The following is a 16,832-nucleotide window of genomic DNA, read 5'->3' as shown; positions in this document are numbered from 1 at the left end:
AACAAACGTATCTCCTTCCTACACCAGTTTTAGAAGACAGAAGAGCTACCTGGCCAGCTAAAGTGGAAATTCAAAAGTATCTAGAACCTGCCTGATATGCCTAGAGTCAAATACTGTTTAATACTACTGATTCATGTGCTATGTGAAGAACAAAATATTGGGGACCTTTCAGAAATCTCTATTTATAAAGTGTCACCAATTCAAGCATCAAAGAATACACATTAGAATTACAGATTAAAAGATATTTATCCTTTTATTTATATTACAGGGAAAATAGAAGTCCCATTACCACGCTGGAAACAATTTCTTCCTTGAAAGCCTGATATTGTAAAGTTTTAGTTACATGATTAAATAAATGCCATTTTTTATGCTTGAAAATACAGCTGGAGTCTGAAGGCTATATTCATCAGCTGAATATGTCTTAAAGCATTTTGCATAAATAACAAAACAAACACCTAAATCACTTCTTGCATGTTGCACTTATTCTCTCTTTCAAAGCACAGGAAAGTAATTAACTACTCCTTCCTGAAGTTACAAGACCTTTGAGACTGTTGATTGGCTAGGAGGCAAACTCATAGCCACAAGGCTGATAGGACCAGTGTTGCTTTACCTTTTGTCAATGAGAAAAAGCTGTACCATGGCAAACCCCCAGATAAAAAGGCAATGATCTCATACCAGAGGAAAAAGGAAGAGAGTAGGGAGATCAGCTGCATATTCTACTCCTACAAACTCTTGCACGCACAAAGTACATATGGGCAACCAGGATCAATTACCTGTACAACATGCCAATGCCGGTGTCCTAGTAAAGTGCTTAAACCCTGAGAATCTAAACTGCCATCTGAAAATGGGCCTCTTTCCCTGCTGTGGTTATGTTCAGAGTGTGCCAAAGCATTTCTGGGACTCTGAGTCTGTGCGGCATCTCCACAGTTCAAATACAAGCGATCTTCTCCTTGAAGGAGGACTTGCTCCTGGTTACTCTGTAATAAAACCAAACCAAACCAAAACAAAAGAAAAAAAGCAACTTTGAATTCCACATACAGAAGACAAAGGAAAACATATGATCAATATATTAAGAGATTCTAAGTAAACAATATGAAATATTGCATAGCAATATTTTCACAGTACCATTTTAAAGGCTCTATGACAAAAAAGAAAGACAACTCTAATGGTAGAACAGCATTAAAATCTGAGAGAACAACTCAGAGGTCACCTAAAACTGGAAGTATGATCTAAAACAAGGATATATTTGTCCACAAAAAACATACCATACAAGGATTAACAGTGAGTGCACTCTTGATGAACTGAAACTGCAGAATACCAAACTGCTGAGCTTCATTATTTGCATTTCTTTCAGGTTTCATGTTTGAAGAAGAATTCCCATCAATAACCCAGAGATGATACCCTTCTGATCCCCAGGTCTGAAGGTAAAAGAATAACAATAATAAAATATCCCCAGCCCAATACTACATACATGTATATAAATGTAATACTACATGATCTCATAAAACAAGAACTACAGAAACTTATTTTAACTGATCTTACGATATACATGAGCCTAGAAAAAATCCACACATTTTGTTGTTCTAAACCGTATCATTATAGGAATCAAACAGTAAAATTCACAAGGTACAGTAAGAATCTAGCTTGAATTACTTCCTGTCTTGTGTAAAAAAAATTATTAAATGAAGTGTAACTGAGCAAAGACACCCACATTAGTAATGAAGACTGTTTAGTTCACAGTTTAGGGCAACAAACAAAAAATCCACAGAGCCAGGTATGAAACAATCCTGATTTCCAAAACTACACTGGCTGTTGCTTATCAGATTCAATTATATCTGAATTTCAATTTTTTAAATTTTTTAAGAGGTACATTTAAAAGGTACCATCACTGCATAGATGTACTTCCACTTGGGATGCATGCTTAGAGTTGTCAATCTTCATAGCAACTATGTCATGATGAATAAACCAAACTGTTTTAGAAGTACTGCACAAAATTCACCATAGTTTGTATGAGGCCCTGTAGAATGTGTTTGAAATTTGTTCTAATTTAAAATTTACTCTAATTTATTCTATTTCTTTATTGATTTTGCAGATTAGCAGGACTGGAATTAATGTTAACTAGTTTGTATTAAAAAAGAGCAGTTAAATTTCTCTGGAATTTATAATCTGAATAACTGTCAAAAGCCAGCTAGTAATTTTAGAGAAATAAGGGAGTTTACAATTAATGCTGATCTGTGTCTCACTGCACTGTGAAATATAGCACCAGATAAAAAAGCAAAATTAAGAAAAAAACAAAAGTGTTCATTCTTACTATTAAAAGCAAAGGCAAGAAAAGGCATGTCATGCATACTCCATGAAAAAAAATCATCAGTCCTTTTGTTCTTCAATAAAACATTGTAGTAAAGGCATCTTACTATGAAAACTAATTAGGCAAAAGAAAGACAGTTTGATTTTTTGAAAATCTGTTATACTAAAAACAATTTAAAACATTAAGAGTCATCCTATTACACATTTTACATTCATATTTACCATGGAACGGATTTTTAGAGGGTCCTTTTTGGCACCATCAGATCGATACCTTAAAAACAGAACAGAACAAGTTTGAGTTTGCAAATGACTTCATCAGAATAATAAATTAAATTCCTATCTTTGTGTTTTCATATGGTTCTATACTGAATCTCATCTCAAATGGTACAGCCTGTTTGATCCATGACACTACAAAAAAGGCAATGCAACTGTCAGATGTCTAGCACAAACTATGTGAAATACAGGCACTGAGGGAGTTTTAACATTTGCTTGCTCAAGCTTGCTACTAGGGCAATTATCTTTTACAGACAAAACAACCATTACAAAATTAAAATAACACATTTTTCATTATATTTAAATGATCCCCTCCTAAATATTTGCCAAGATATCTTAATATCTAAGAAATCATACAGGAAAAAGAGATTTTTAAAAAGCTAATTCAGTGATTAATTTCTAATTAGAAGTTTTCAATTATAAAAACAAAGACTTCTAATAAACTCTTTACAATGTCATTAAAAATACTCACGCAAAATCACCTCCTAAAGTACAGATAAGCTGAGCACCAAAAACACTCCATAAGGACAAACCTCCACATTCCCAAGTCACCATCACAACACAGCTATCAGGTGACCACCTGATTAGTTTAACGGGTCCTGTTTTATTCCAAATATCTGTTTAAAAGTAGACAACAAAGTAAGTGAAAACAGTGGAAGTCCTTCAACTTGTTTACTGTAAAAGCATAAACAAAAATATATGGAAGTAAATGTCTGATTTTTCATAAAAATATCTGACTGGTGCATTTATCAAACTGACCATCTCAAAATGAATAAGTAGCAAACAAAAAATGGTTTCTTTCCAACGCATGCATGGTTTTGTAAGAAACTAAGAATACACTAAAACATGCCAGAAGTACACTGCTATAAGACATCCACAGAACAACAATTCTAATAAAATAATTTTTCAGATGATAGAGGGATATAAAACAAATGTAAAACTTATTTACAGATTTGTTTTTTAACTGAAAACCGACAGACACATATTTGCAGCTGAGGATGCAATTTACCCACTTATTATGTGCCTTACTCTCAAGCACAGAATACTAAATGAAAAAATACACTGCAGTGCAGGAAGGATGCTGCATTACTCAGGATATTTTCTGTATCCTGTAAATCAGCTGCTTCAAATTAATTCACAGTTCTATTATACTCATTACCAGTTTGGCAATAACCTCTAATTTCCTGAGGTAATTGAAAATTAATTTCAAGACTAAGAATTAGTTAAAAAACCCCACAAAAACACAAGCCATCCACCCAAACCCTCACATACAAAACACATCCAAAAGTTAATTAAAAAGTAAGCAGCTAAAAGTGCAAAGACACAAGAGTTAATTACTACAAACAGACAGGAGTAAATACTATTCACATAAGTGATTATGCAAACAAATAAACAGAGGTTAACTAGCCAATGATAAAAAATATAGTATGCCCTAAAAGCAGCTGGAAAATTCTAGCAATAAAAGCTCACCAGGATATTGTTTTGGCGTCAGTTCCAATTTATGAGAAAACTGCATGGCGCCAGTGGTGGTATCTATTGTATAAACCTGCACAGAGCCACTGGAAGACATTACACATGCTTTAGATCACAGACATTTGGATTTCTTATCAGTTTCAAGAGGCTAAGATACTACTTCTCTCACCAATAAAAAATTTATCTAGAACAGAGATACTGAATCAAGTAATAGTCAAAGAACTTTATGAAACAAATTTCTAAGATGCTTTCCAGAAGGCATCAGAGGACCCAAAACACCAGCCCGAGAATAACCAATGCAGTGAAACAACTTCATTCTCTTAAAATATACATGTACATACAATCCACATACATTTATGGCTTCCAACTGCCAGACAATCCACAAAGGAAGGCAGTATTTACTCAGTGCCAAAGTTTCATCAGGGATGTACTAAGGCATACTGTGATCAGTAAATTAAAGTAACTATTCGTGTTTCAGAGGAAACACCAACATACTGTATTGTTTCTACAAACAAGAATACTAGTTCTTAAGAGGACAGATGAAAAATAAAACAGATTTTTTAAAATGTTCTAAAACAAAACCCAAGTAAAATATCATCAAAGAAAATAAAAAGCTACACTCTAAGGCCAGCTTAAGCAACATTATACAGGGGGGACTTGAAGGACCAGTATGCCAAATACTACAAGTAGAAGCACTTCTGCAACATTTAATTTACAAATATTCACAGTTACTCCAACAGGCAACATTTTTCTTGACCAAATCATGATTGTACAGAGCATTGTGTCTCAGCTGAGCACAAAGTGCTGATTCTTGTCCAATATTATTATAACTACTTAAAACTGACTTTATAACTACTTAAAACTGACTTTAAAATCGTGCTTTGAGATCAGCTGGGATTGCAGCATTTTGCAATCCTTGCTACTGGTCCAGCCATCTTTTTTTTTTTTTTTCCCAGACCTGAACAGCAAACATAAATTTCACTTGCAGTTCAAGCAAGCAACTATTTCTTTCCACCTCTCTCCTGCCTTCTTTACAGCACATTAGGCAATCTCCAGGCAGACTGACTATTTTCATCTTTACAGTTCTTGCAACCCAACTTAGAAGCAACTACTAATTCAGCTTTATAATGAAACAATCTCCCCCTGCTCTGAACCAGCCTTAAAAAACTTACTTGGCACATCCAAACGCCATTAGCCTGTATTTGTTATTCACTGCCACACAAGTTCCATCAACTACATCTTGTGCCCAAACACCATGGAGCTGCTGTAGAGAAAGGAATTCAGAAGATTTTTTGTTGAACAATGCTTTTATTATAACAGTCAGCTTCTATCCATGTCCACTATATTACACATCTGTCAGTTGACCTTCATGATCTCAAAATTTCTATTAATGTCAAGATCAATTGACATGGCTCAAACAAATAAATCCAGTAAATGCAAAACTGGTTTTATTATTCTTAATATAAATTACAGAAAGATATCAGTATGTAAGAAAACTGTTTATAAGATCTCTTAATAACAAAATAAATCAATAACTGTAAGGCAAAAAAGTCCCTAATACTGCCTAGGGGAAAAAAAATGTAGATGGTAGATGAAGAGAGAAAGAAAAACAGGAAAGTTTCCATCTGCAACAGCTGGGATCACAGGTGTTTTAAGTGAGTGAAGGAATCTGAATAGATGTATTCTTTTCAGTATTCTGTAATTAAAATACAGATATCCAACAATAAAATGTAATAGTTTTTAGGCTGAATTACAGGTAAGAAAATAACTCACTTGGAAAATATTCCTGTAAAAGAAATTCTGAAGTATGCTTGTCACTGTGAGAAAGAGATTGACTTGATAAGAACTAAGTCCTAGACACAGTACTTATGATACTTAGCTATAGGAGAAACCACTTCCTGTCATCCCACTTGTCACTTCTAACAGGAAATCAATCTGTTGGTCTGACATAATAAGACACAGCCTGTGATGACTATTTCAATTAATAAGTAAAAGTTAAATCTATTATCAATTATGGCCTCCCAGTGGTACCAACCCTATAAAAATCTAGCTCAAATTATGCCACAAAATACAGTCTTGTTCATGTCATCTCCTGAGCAGATGTTAAAATTTTAATTTCTTTGTAGCTGAACAGAATTTAAATTAGAAAGCCAACTGAAATGCAGAAAGCAAGGAAAACGCATTTATTGTGCATGGTAGAAATGCTAAAGGAAACATACCTCAGCAGTGAATCTACTTGACATTGGTGTAATGAAACCGACTCTGCCATCATTGAAAACAACAGCAAAGCCATCAAGCGTGGCACAATATTCCATATCTCTGATGTAAATATCTTCAAATCCCAAAAGTGAACCTGCTGAGAATGTATGAGTAATTTAAAAATACGTGAACACAGAAATATTCAAGCCAACAGATATTTAAGATGTTTACTTATTACCTCAAAGAGAAAAGCTAATTTAAACAGACTATTTCATTCCCATTTACAAAAGGCAAAATTTTCCCATCTCTGCTTAAGAAGAGAGAGGATATTTTATATTAGATGGTATATCACTAAGAGGTAACTATTGTAAGCAAGGGAATCCCTAAAACCTACCTCGAGAAGATTGCAGATCTACAGAAAACGGAACTGTACATAGGTTGATGGCCTTCCTCCCATTGGTCATACCATCCCAGTGAATGAGATGGAGAAATCCATCAGCAGTAGCCACAAGCAGATCTTCTAACATGGACTGCAAACTAACAAAAGATGCTTGTTAATCAAATTTGTTAATTTGTTAATCCCTAAAAAACCTTAATCTCAAATCAATTTCACAAAATATCAATGAATGTCATAAATACTGTATTACTGCCTCTTATACCAGCAACTGCATTGTAAAGTTACACATAAGTTACCAACATGTACCACGCTGACAAAATATGGTATACACCTCAACTTCTCTCCAGCAACCACTGTTCATGAACAGGTCTGTATTTTTAAGAGTAATTGCTTGACTGGGATACTAACTGCTGATCTTTTCAATACTTTTGACTAACTATAAGGCATTGCTGCCAACAGTCAATTATTCATCTATCCCAGAAAATTAACAATACTGCCTAGGCTGTAAATAATGCGCAGTACATTTTAATCTGTGGTTGGAACAAACTGATGGAGAAATTAGACTCCTTCTAAATTCTTTCTTAAACATTTCGAAACTCCTGACAACTACTATTAATCTACTTGCATACAAAGCTTTTTCCAGTATATACTGCATGCCTTCTAACACCCATTTTGTCTTAGGAGCCTCTTCCCAAACTTCACTTTGTTACTTTTCCACATAAATGCTATGAAGTTTCACCAACTTTTCACACATATTTATTTAGCATATTCAAAATTTCTTTACAGGACAGGCTATCACCACAAAAAAGCAAGAGGTAAAGAAAAAGGATCAATGTGGACTCTCTGTAGGCATCTGGAGAAATGCTGAAATGCTGCATACAGTTTTGCTCTAACCAACCAACACCTCCATGAAATCTCTAATACACACCTGGAGTTGAAGGACAAACTCATTTATAGTAATACACAGTAATACTGAGCATACTACATACTTCTATATGCCGAAAATATCAGCATAGCCAAGCACAGGAATAATTCTTTAACAGCAATTTACTTTTTCACCACCTCAGACTTACTAGTTGCCAATATTAATACTAGTCCTTACTATTAATAAGCCTAAAAACTAGATGCCTTTTCTTCCATCCAGTTTTCCCTTCACTTTTTAAAAAAGTATTGATACATACAGAAAAATTCTCAAGACCCAATTAATGAGCATACCTTGTGATAGAGGCTTGCAAGTCCAGCACTTTCTTCATTTCTAGATTTAATGAAGGAGCACACTGCTCTTCCTTATAATGTGGGGTTCCCTTCAGATGAGGGCTTCCTCTAAAATACAAGACAAATATTAGAATTAAAACAGGTTGTCCCTCAAAAGATGCAAGAGTTGCCAACTCACATTCCCATGGTCTTTTTTCCCCCATATATATATGTGTATATATATGTATACACAGACACCCACACCAACCAGTCACATGCCATCTGCCACAACCAGCACTGAATATCTAGGATATTATTTTGGTGCTAAAAGTTTAGTCTAGTATATAGGCAAAATAAGACAATGAACAGAGCATGAACATTACAATAACTGTGTGACCTGCTTTAACACTCCTAAAATAACGGATATGTATCAGTGAAAAATCTGATTTAATAAATTGTTACTCAACTGTTTACAGTAATTAAATATGTTGAATTCTTAAGTATCTCCAATTCATTATTTTTCAAGATGCATTACAGATATTACATACTTCAAAATGTTTATGTTTCTTCCATTCCTTTTGCCAGATCAGTGTTTATAATATAAATTCAGCATGCATAATACAAGTAGACATCTATCACAGTATTTCATAGGAATATTACTCCCTGAAGCAAAATAACTAGTTTTTAACCTAAGACCAACTATGAAGAGATGACTGAACACTGACTCCTTCCCTTTAAACACACCATTACAAAATACTAACTTCTAGATGTAGAAAGCATCCTATTTTTATCTTCCTCATTTTAAATTTCACATTCCATTGATTATGTCACAACATCATCCTATATTACTATACAGCATTAATAAAGTATTCCTTATTTATCTGGGTTATCAGATGTGCCATGTGCTTTCTAAACTTTTTTTAAAATGAAAACTGATCTAGAGTCATAAGTATTGTAACATGCCATTCAGCTCATTTATCTAATGAGCATTATGCTAGTAAGCAAAGGAAACTATGAATACAACAGGCATTGCAGACAAGTCAGAATTTGTAGTTACTTCAATAGTCAGAAACCACAGATAAGTACACAAATTCATGTAATCTTTACCTGTATTTTAACTGACAGAACATTTATTTTAATTTACATCACGGTAGCAAATATAACTGCCTAAGACACAGCAGAAACCAAAGCAGATGCAGCTTTAGAGAAGTTTGACAGCGCAAGGATACATCAATCTCTTTCCTGTCTTGTTTATCTAAGTAGGTATCAATCCCTTAATTCGTTACCATTTTATAGCAATGCCATATTCATATCTGTTATTCTTTAATGAGCACTATACCTTTCCTTATGTAGCAAGGACAAAGATATATGCCAGCTAAGGTAAGACCAAGGTAAACTTTGACAATCTGGATTTAGCAGATGGAAGTAGTATCATTTTTCCAAAACGAAACTATGGTTGCTGTGAAGAATTACATAGAAAAATGAGAAAAAATTATTTTAAGGTTAATCTACCACCAAAAGATCTACAACTTGTATAAATTTAAATCATTAGAAAGCTGCATTTTGAACAAAAATTAGTTTTAAAAGGCATCTGTCTTAGGAAAGATCTAGCCCTTCATGTAAGCTGGCTTTCATAGACTGATAGGATCCCTGAAAAAAACAGTCATTTCTTTTTTTAATAATACTAGCATGGTGGGGTTGTTGTGGTATTTTTCAAAATGTACAAAACCCCAGGTGTTTGGAGATAGGCTTTTCAACCCATGTGGACACACAGTTCCAGAGAGTATACTCCCAAACCAGATGAAATTACTCGGGGGTATTAACAATCAGTGGTAATTGATTGTTAAAACTGAATTGTGCAAGCAAGTGACTAAAACTGAGATGAAGGGGTTAAGTAATGCAGGTAGGTATAAGACACAACTTAACATGTCTGTTTTAACTGAACAAAGTACATAACCAAGTGTAAACTCAATGTTTCTGCACAGCACAAACCACAAAGCCAGAATGGTAACAACATAATTTAAAAGATATCTTTTGCAGGAAGAAAAATTTCAAGTCTCCACATAGGCTGGCTTTTCTTCCCTTCAAAACCTTTGATAAAAATACAGCTGGCAAGAATATTTGAATATTTTCAGTTTCACAAGCTAGTTTTAGTGAATTGGTCATCATCTGTGGCACCTTATCTTTTCCACTGGGGCACTATCATTCCTGTCCCAAAAAGGTTTCTTTTATCCACCTTGCAAGAGGCCAATCCACACAGAGTTGAGGTACATCACCTTGATTGAAAATACGAAAATGCCACTATTTCAACTCGTTGCCTATGGTTTTGTCTAATTCATCAAATCAAAAAGAAACCCCTAGCATGGGTGCAAAGGAGGTGCTACCGAAAGTACACCGTGTTCGTATAATCCACATCTGCATGAGTCAGCCTTACTGGCTGAGCGCCTTTGACCTTTAAACGAAGAATGCACACAGATGACTGAAGCAGGAAAGAATGTTTGGTCTGGGTTGCCACATCAGCATCTGCTATGGCTGCAGCCAAACTTTAAGTAACTCACTTTTGCACAAGAATTGAGAGGAACACATTCAAGTGACTGACCAACTGCACGTCAAATCAAATATATAATCATTGCTATTTGCATGGCATCTGTTAATGTAACTAAGCCTGTGAATAAATCTCTTAAAACTCAGAACTGAGGAAAATCTGCAACCCAAGAAAACCTGAAACATGGAAAGATTAGGGATGCTGTTTTTAAAAGCCCCATCACACTGAACTTAAAAGCATCCTAAATTCAAGAACGAGGCAGCACCATGCAAAAGCCGAGTCAGACAGACTCTTCAACTGGTAGGAAGAATTTCCTTTAAGTTTGTTATCTGAAATAGTGGGAAGTTCAGGGACGAAACAGGACACCAGCCACCTAATTTTTCTAGGTGCACAGTACTACATTTATGGCCTCCACTAATTGTACAGCAGTTAAGTCATACAACATGGAAGAATTTGTCACTGCTACCAAAAGCATCTAAGAAATACTTAAGAAGTTAATTATAGCAGAATCTGAAATCATGTACTTAAGGATTTCTTTATTATTGCAATTAAGCTATACAACACATATTATATTTAAGTCTGCTCTAAGTATTTAAAAACAATGTCCACTGTTTTCTACTTAGTAATGGATAGTTCTAGTTGGGAGACAGAATTAGCATTAAATTCATACTTAAGTGTCCACTGCACTATTTGGGATAATCACTGTAATATAGTTGGCAGTTATTGTTGGATAATAGTTTAGAAAAATTCAGAAATGCTCTCAAAGTCAAAAAATACAGTACTTCAAAAAAAAATACTGTGACTTTTGGCAAACAATGTATTACTTAAAAAACCAACCAAACAAACAAGGCAGTAGCATCCATTCTCACTAGCTAAACCATGCAAGTAATGGGAAGTAATGGAGACATTTCATTGAAAAAATAAGAAAGACTGCAGACAATTAAAAATTGTTTCTAGAACAATTGTTTGCTACAAGGTAAAATATTTTATACTACTTTTGGGCTATGATCTTCTTAGTTGTTCCTGATAAAATGACTTCTTCAGTAGTACTTGGAGTGGGAGGGAAGGGACAAGAAGAAGATTAAAAATCATGATGCTTCAGCTATTAATGGCAATATTTATATGACAAAACTAGGGCAGTGTTTCTAAAACAATTTACATCACCAACAAGGCAAGAAGGAAAAAACCTGACAACAGCCATTATCGTTGCATTAGCACAATTACACAATGTTTACTAACCATTTTATAATGGTTCATGTGAACACTTCAGTTAATGTTCACACTGAAAAGCTGAGGACTTTATTTTTTTGTATCTGATTCAAAAAACCTGTATCATCACATGTGAGATTTGGTTTTCATGCATCAAGCAACTTTTCACTCCTAAACCTGCATCTCTCCACCACACACTACAGGCAGCCACCAGCTGAGGATTAAATACATCTGACTGGATGCAGAGATGTATTCATACAGATTGACAATAGCTGCACCAACAAAATTAAAGTGAGTTTATGGCAAAAACTATAAAGAATAAGTGCTTAGAAAAGTAGTTCTTAGTACAGGCTTTACTACACAAGTAGGTAGTAGCACATTTCTGCAGTTTGAGAAAAGAAACAGCTAGCTAGCATATTAATCAACTATCCATATAAAAAAGCTAAATGGTTAACTACATTATTATTTCAGTTGCAAAGATTTCTTGACAACTGAATCATTGGGTTGGAAGAGACCTTCAATATCGAGTCCAACCCATGCCCTGACACCTCAACTAAACAATGGCACTGAGTGCCACATCCAGTCTTTTTTTCAACACATCCAGGGATGGTGACTCCACTATTCCACCACCTCCCTGGGTAGACCATTTCAGTACTTTACCACTCTTTCTGTAAAAAAACTTTTTCCTGATATCCAGCCTGTGTTCTCCTTAAAGAGGTTCACCATCAAGAGTTTGCAAGTGCCATAATGGTTAATAAAAGTTCTTCAGCTAATCTAGTTTTAAAAATACATTTTCCAAACAACGTTAAAATCCTACAGGGAAAACCACAATAGTAAAGTTCAGCAGAAGCTTAATGCTGAGCAAAAATTACCTAGTAATTTAATTAAATGTACACTTCATTGATTACCCTTGCAGAGTTTGAAGTTCAAAACCTTTGTACATACTAATCTCCAGTCACTGAATCAGGAAGAAAATGTCCACTGATGAGGTAATTTATGGCACCTATAAACCATTAGGCTACAGAAAGGGAGATAGTCTTTCTGGCATTTTTAAAAGTTAAGACATGAATAGAATCACCAGGTATATAAGCAACAATACAGCTTTGAAAACCATCATGTGAACTAGTTTTTTCACAAATTCATACTGGTTAGATAACAACTAATTTTCAAAGCAGTTTCAGAGACTTAATAATTTACACCAGTGAGGTCTCATTCTAAATTTACACAACCTTTTTATCACTCCCCAAATGCAGGCTCCACTTGAGGATACGAAGAAACCTGACTCAAAAGACTCTCCAATTACCACATTTAATTAATGAAAGTTTTTAGATTTTGTCTTTTTTGAAAGGCAAAAACATCCTCAGCACTAAGTCACACATGCTCGTCAGGCAAAAAAACTTCAGTTACTCTCCTTGGCAAACCTCTAAAAAGAAACAACAGATCAGTACAGAGAAGCCCCTATCCTGATAGTGCTAGTCACCTCTTTACTGTCAAACATAACAATAGCTATACAAATTCATTTGGAAATTCCTCAAAAAGTTACCACTGTACCTAGCCACAGCTTGCAAAGCTGCAAATTTGCTTCTATGCACTGTCACTTTCCTTCAGCAATCACAGGCAGAGATAAATTTTATTTTAACATGCTACAATCTTACCTGGCATACATTATTTTTCATCTTTTGTCTTGTAGTTACTTGAGGAATTGGGTGGTGAAACCAGACCGAACTAATTGAAGCGGGACTTTGTACTTGTGCTCACTGTAGGAAAATATCCCAAAATGTGGGCTAATGGCCAGTACTGATTCTCTTCCAAATCTGCTCCGAACTGGAGCAAAGCATCGAAGAGCTGGAATGAAACTGCAGGCTACTCTGGCTCAATTTTAAAAAACTAAACACCATACAATTACAGCTTTCTTCCCCCTGTTTTTAGTCTCACAAATTAAGGAGGATACTGTAAGTTTTCGTTAAGCATGAATGACAGTTCACTCCAAGAACAGACTGGCAATTCCTAGCCAAATATCAACAGTGCCAGAAACATTTTCTTCGACAGAAAAACTACATTCCTAAATATACAATATGACAAAAAAAACTACAAATATATTCCAGCAATAAAAATGAAAGGTTTCCTTTTTTATATATAAATATTCCTATGTTGCACTTATGGCATGAGCACTTGTTTTATCATATAAGTCTAGTAACAGGTTTTTACATATAATATGCGTAATACTGAACAGGTTGACTAACTCTTACCATACCTACATGAGTAGATTTTATATAAATTAAATCTCTAAAGGTATAAAATAGTGTTTAAGAAGTATTTCCCACTAAACCTCCTTAAAGTATTTAACATATTCTAAATTTCAAAATGTCCTCAGTTACTAATACAACAAGCTTCAAAAGATTTGTGGGCTCCAGACAAAAATGTTAATTTTGGATTCTAGTACTTCCATTAAAACACCAGATTTCAGAATATAAAGACCATTACAATTGGTTGATAAGAAAAGAAGACAATAATGTGAAATGAGCATTTTTAAAGAGGAAATAAATTTTCCTAGGCTTTGATTCTGTCTGGTTTAAAACAAACAATAGCAGGGTGTAAAGGAAGTTCACTCAACCTTACTTTCCAAAGTCTCCGTATTTCCTAATACTGAAAGATAAGGAAAAGCAAAGACTCTGGCATTCAAACAGAATGGCATCTTAGCCTCAATTCACTCTTTAGCTCTTTTACTAAATGTGTGCTGATTAGATTGAGAAAAAAAGAGAGACTTGGCCCTGAAAATAAATCATGCTGCAACTGGATATACTACAATGCATACTGAGTTATAAACTGCACAAGTGTTTCTGTCACTTTTCATACAGTTTTGTTTTGCTTTCCACATTCAAGCATTTTGCTTAAGTTGGACCAATAAAAAACTTTCATACGTGCAATTACAGTTTACACAACAGCTGTATGCTAGAATAATTTTGTTAACAAACCAATACAGGCAAGCTCTTCTGGTCCACCTTGCTCAACAGCTACATATAGTAACAACTCTGTATGAAAGTAACTGTAAATTGGAAGGACATTTTCTCCACAAACATCCTTCTCCCATACAGACAGCTGATGAGTGATTTTGACTTTCAGCAACTCATTTGATCCTTTTCTTCAAATCAAAGCTAAATCAAGCAAATTTTAAAGCAGTTATTAAAAAAGTACCAATACTACATGAAGTTATTTCAGTTACCAGTGTCCCAACCTTGAAGACTGCAAAAAACCTACCGAGGTCAAGAAATTATCTATTATATACCTAGTAACTGCTTTTCTGACTACCCACTTTTTCTTTCATTTATGGTAAAATATTGACATTTTGTTTAAACAAGAGCTAAGCTGACAAAAGGATCTAAACACAACCATTCTCAATATTTTCACCTGCATGTTAACAAACCTACCTGCAATTTCAACTTCAGGATACTGACTAAACTAGGAAATTTTGCACTAGACCAGTATTTTGGTGCAGCTGAGGATGTTATTGGTGTGTGCTCCCAGTGCACAACCACCTTGCTGTATTGACATGCACGGCTTAAGAATTCTGCTCAAGAAGAAGTTGTATTAGGAGGGTTTCCCTTTCTCACTGTAGTAATGACATTGAAATTTTGTATTTCTGCCAGAACTGGCCACTATTATTTAAAGAAAGGCTAGTAAAGAGGCTTCATTCTGCTTACAACAAGTTAGTTTATATGGGCACTTATAAACATTAAGAATTTGTAACAATTTTAAGAAGCAGAACATGACTGAACATTCATCTCAGTTTTTACTGTCTGTCACTTCACTAATGCAAGGACACCCTCATACTTTTTGCAAAAGTCATCACCCTCTCTCTCACTTTGCCTAGCATACGTAAATAATCACACAAGACAGAGCTGGAAGAGTCCTAATTAATAGCTCCATGACTGTAAAAATGTTCCAAGCAATTGCTTTACCATGAATCATGAGGTTTATACAAGTATCACTGAACAGCCACTTCATGTTTTTCAACTTCTCACTGTAGCTACTCAGTGCTACTTCAAAGTCACCATTTTCTAGTGTCACCCTTTTATTAAATGCCAACTTGCACACTAAGCTGCTAGAACCCAGGGAAGGGGACAAGGAGGGTTAAAAAAGGGAGATAGGCAGGTTTAGTTTCCCCATCAGGTCAACAACCCGACTTTACTTAAGGCACAGCTGCATAATCACTGCTGCCAACACAGAGGAAGGAGCCAAGAACACACTGTTACAGGGGGAGAAAACAGTAAGATGTCCCCTTTCAAGCATGAGGCAAGTCACATACAAGGCCTTTCACTGATCTGTAATGGCTTCCGAGTGAAGAAAACTAATTTGGTATTGTTCAGCCCAGCAGAAGTGAAATCCAAGCATTTCAATGAAATAATGCCTTTGGAAAATGAACATATGCCAAAAGAAAGACCAAAGTTTCAGCTCTAGCTTTTGGTCTCATTTGTCTGCTTGTTCATTTTAGATTGGAGGTTTTTTGTTTGATAAACGCCCTGCCAAGTATTTGCTCTACAATGTAAATTAGTAAGACTGCCTACAGGCAGTGCACTGTATCTGCACCTGCAAAAAAAGTTAATTCCATTTTAATAACTTAAAGAATTATTTGACATTAGTCACAGAAAGCACAATTTACCCACAAATGCCTGTGTCCTTCTTTTGATCTCATATAATCAGAACAGTAGTAATTTTATTTAGGTTTTCAAAATTGAGGGCTAAGTATAGACAAGCTAGTAATCCCAGTAAATTCAGTGAGATCATTCATCTTCTTAAAGGTAAGCACACACATTAGTCTTAGGAGACTGTGAGCAACCTATTATAAACACACTAGGGACAAACATCTTGTCCTACTCATCTACAGAATTTGCATTTTAGTTTTTGGGCTATACAAATGTATTTTAAAACCCTGATTGCTGAACATAAAACTAACAACTAAAACATGCATTTTCAGGTAAACAATTCATATCAATTACACAAGTTTTATAAAAGTTTTATATAAGTTTATAAAAGTTAGTCTCGCTAGTCACTGATGGCTTAATACGTATTTTCAAGACTCACTACAAGTGATATTCTAAGCAAACTTTCCAAAGCTTCTTCTTCAACTTTTACTGTGTGTTTTATATATATTTCTGTAAGTTTTCAGATTTTGCCAATTAAAACAGCCCCCAACTTTCCAAAAAGAACAAGGAAAACTCACAATAAACTACTGCT

At 34.8% G+C, this 16,832-nt stretch overlaps 1 protein-coding gene across 5 annotated transcripts in view; it reads right to left on the bottom strand.

Annotated features, from left to right (window-relative positions):
• Positions 1 to 16,832, bottom strand: part of RIC1 (RIC1 homolog, RAB6A GEF complex partner 1) — a 46,106-nt gene that overhangs the window by 14,147 nt on the left and 15,127 nt on the right. For 3 of the 5 annotated variants that reach the window (XM_041486100.1, XM_041486104.1, XM_041486105.1), the window contains exons 4-12: positions 7,865 to 7,972; positions 6,647 to 6,789; positions 6,273 to 6,409; positions 5,226 to 5,317; positions 4,051 to 4,139; positions 3,053 to 3,197; positions 2,530 to 2,578; positions 1,266 to 1,418; positions 774 to 977 (exon numbers count right to left, since the gene is read on the bottom strand). In XM_041486100.1, the coding sequence (XP_041342034.1) occupies positions 774 to 977; positions 1,266 to 1,418; positions 2,530 to 2,578; positions 3,053 to 3,197; positions 4,051 to 4,139; positions 5,226 to 5,317; positions 6,273 to 6,409; positions 6,647 to 6,789; positions 7,865 to 7,972 (1,120 nt within the window). The remainder of the gene's footprint in view (positions 1 to 773; positions 978 to 1,265; positions 1,419 to 2,529; positions 2,579 to 3,052; positions 3,198 to 4,050; positions 4,140 to 5,225; positions 5,318 to 6,272; positions 6,410 to 6,646; positions 6,790 to 7,864; positions 7,973 to 16,832) is intronic. The other 2 variants (XM_041486103.1, XM_041486102.1) reach the window with 2 other exon arrangements.

This window comes from Pyrgilauda ruficollis, unplaced genomic scaffold, assembly GCF_017590135.1.
Source record: "Pyrgilauda ruficollis isolate IOZ18807 unplaced genomic scaffold, ASM1759013v1 scaffold74, whole genome shotgun sequence".
Classification (NCBI taxonomy): domain Eukaryota; kingdom Metazoa; phylum Chordata; class Aves; order Passeriformes; family Passeridae; genus Pyrgilauda; species Pyrgilauda ruficollis.
The sequence above is the reverse complement of the archived record's forward strand: the minus strand, read 5'-3'. Positions and strand labels throughout refer to the sequence as shown.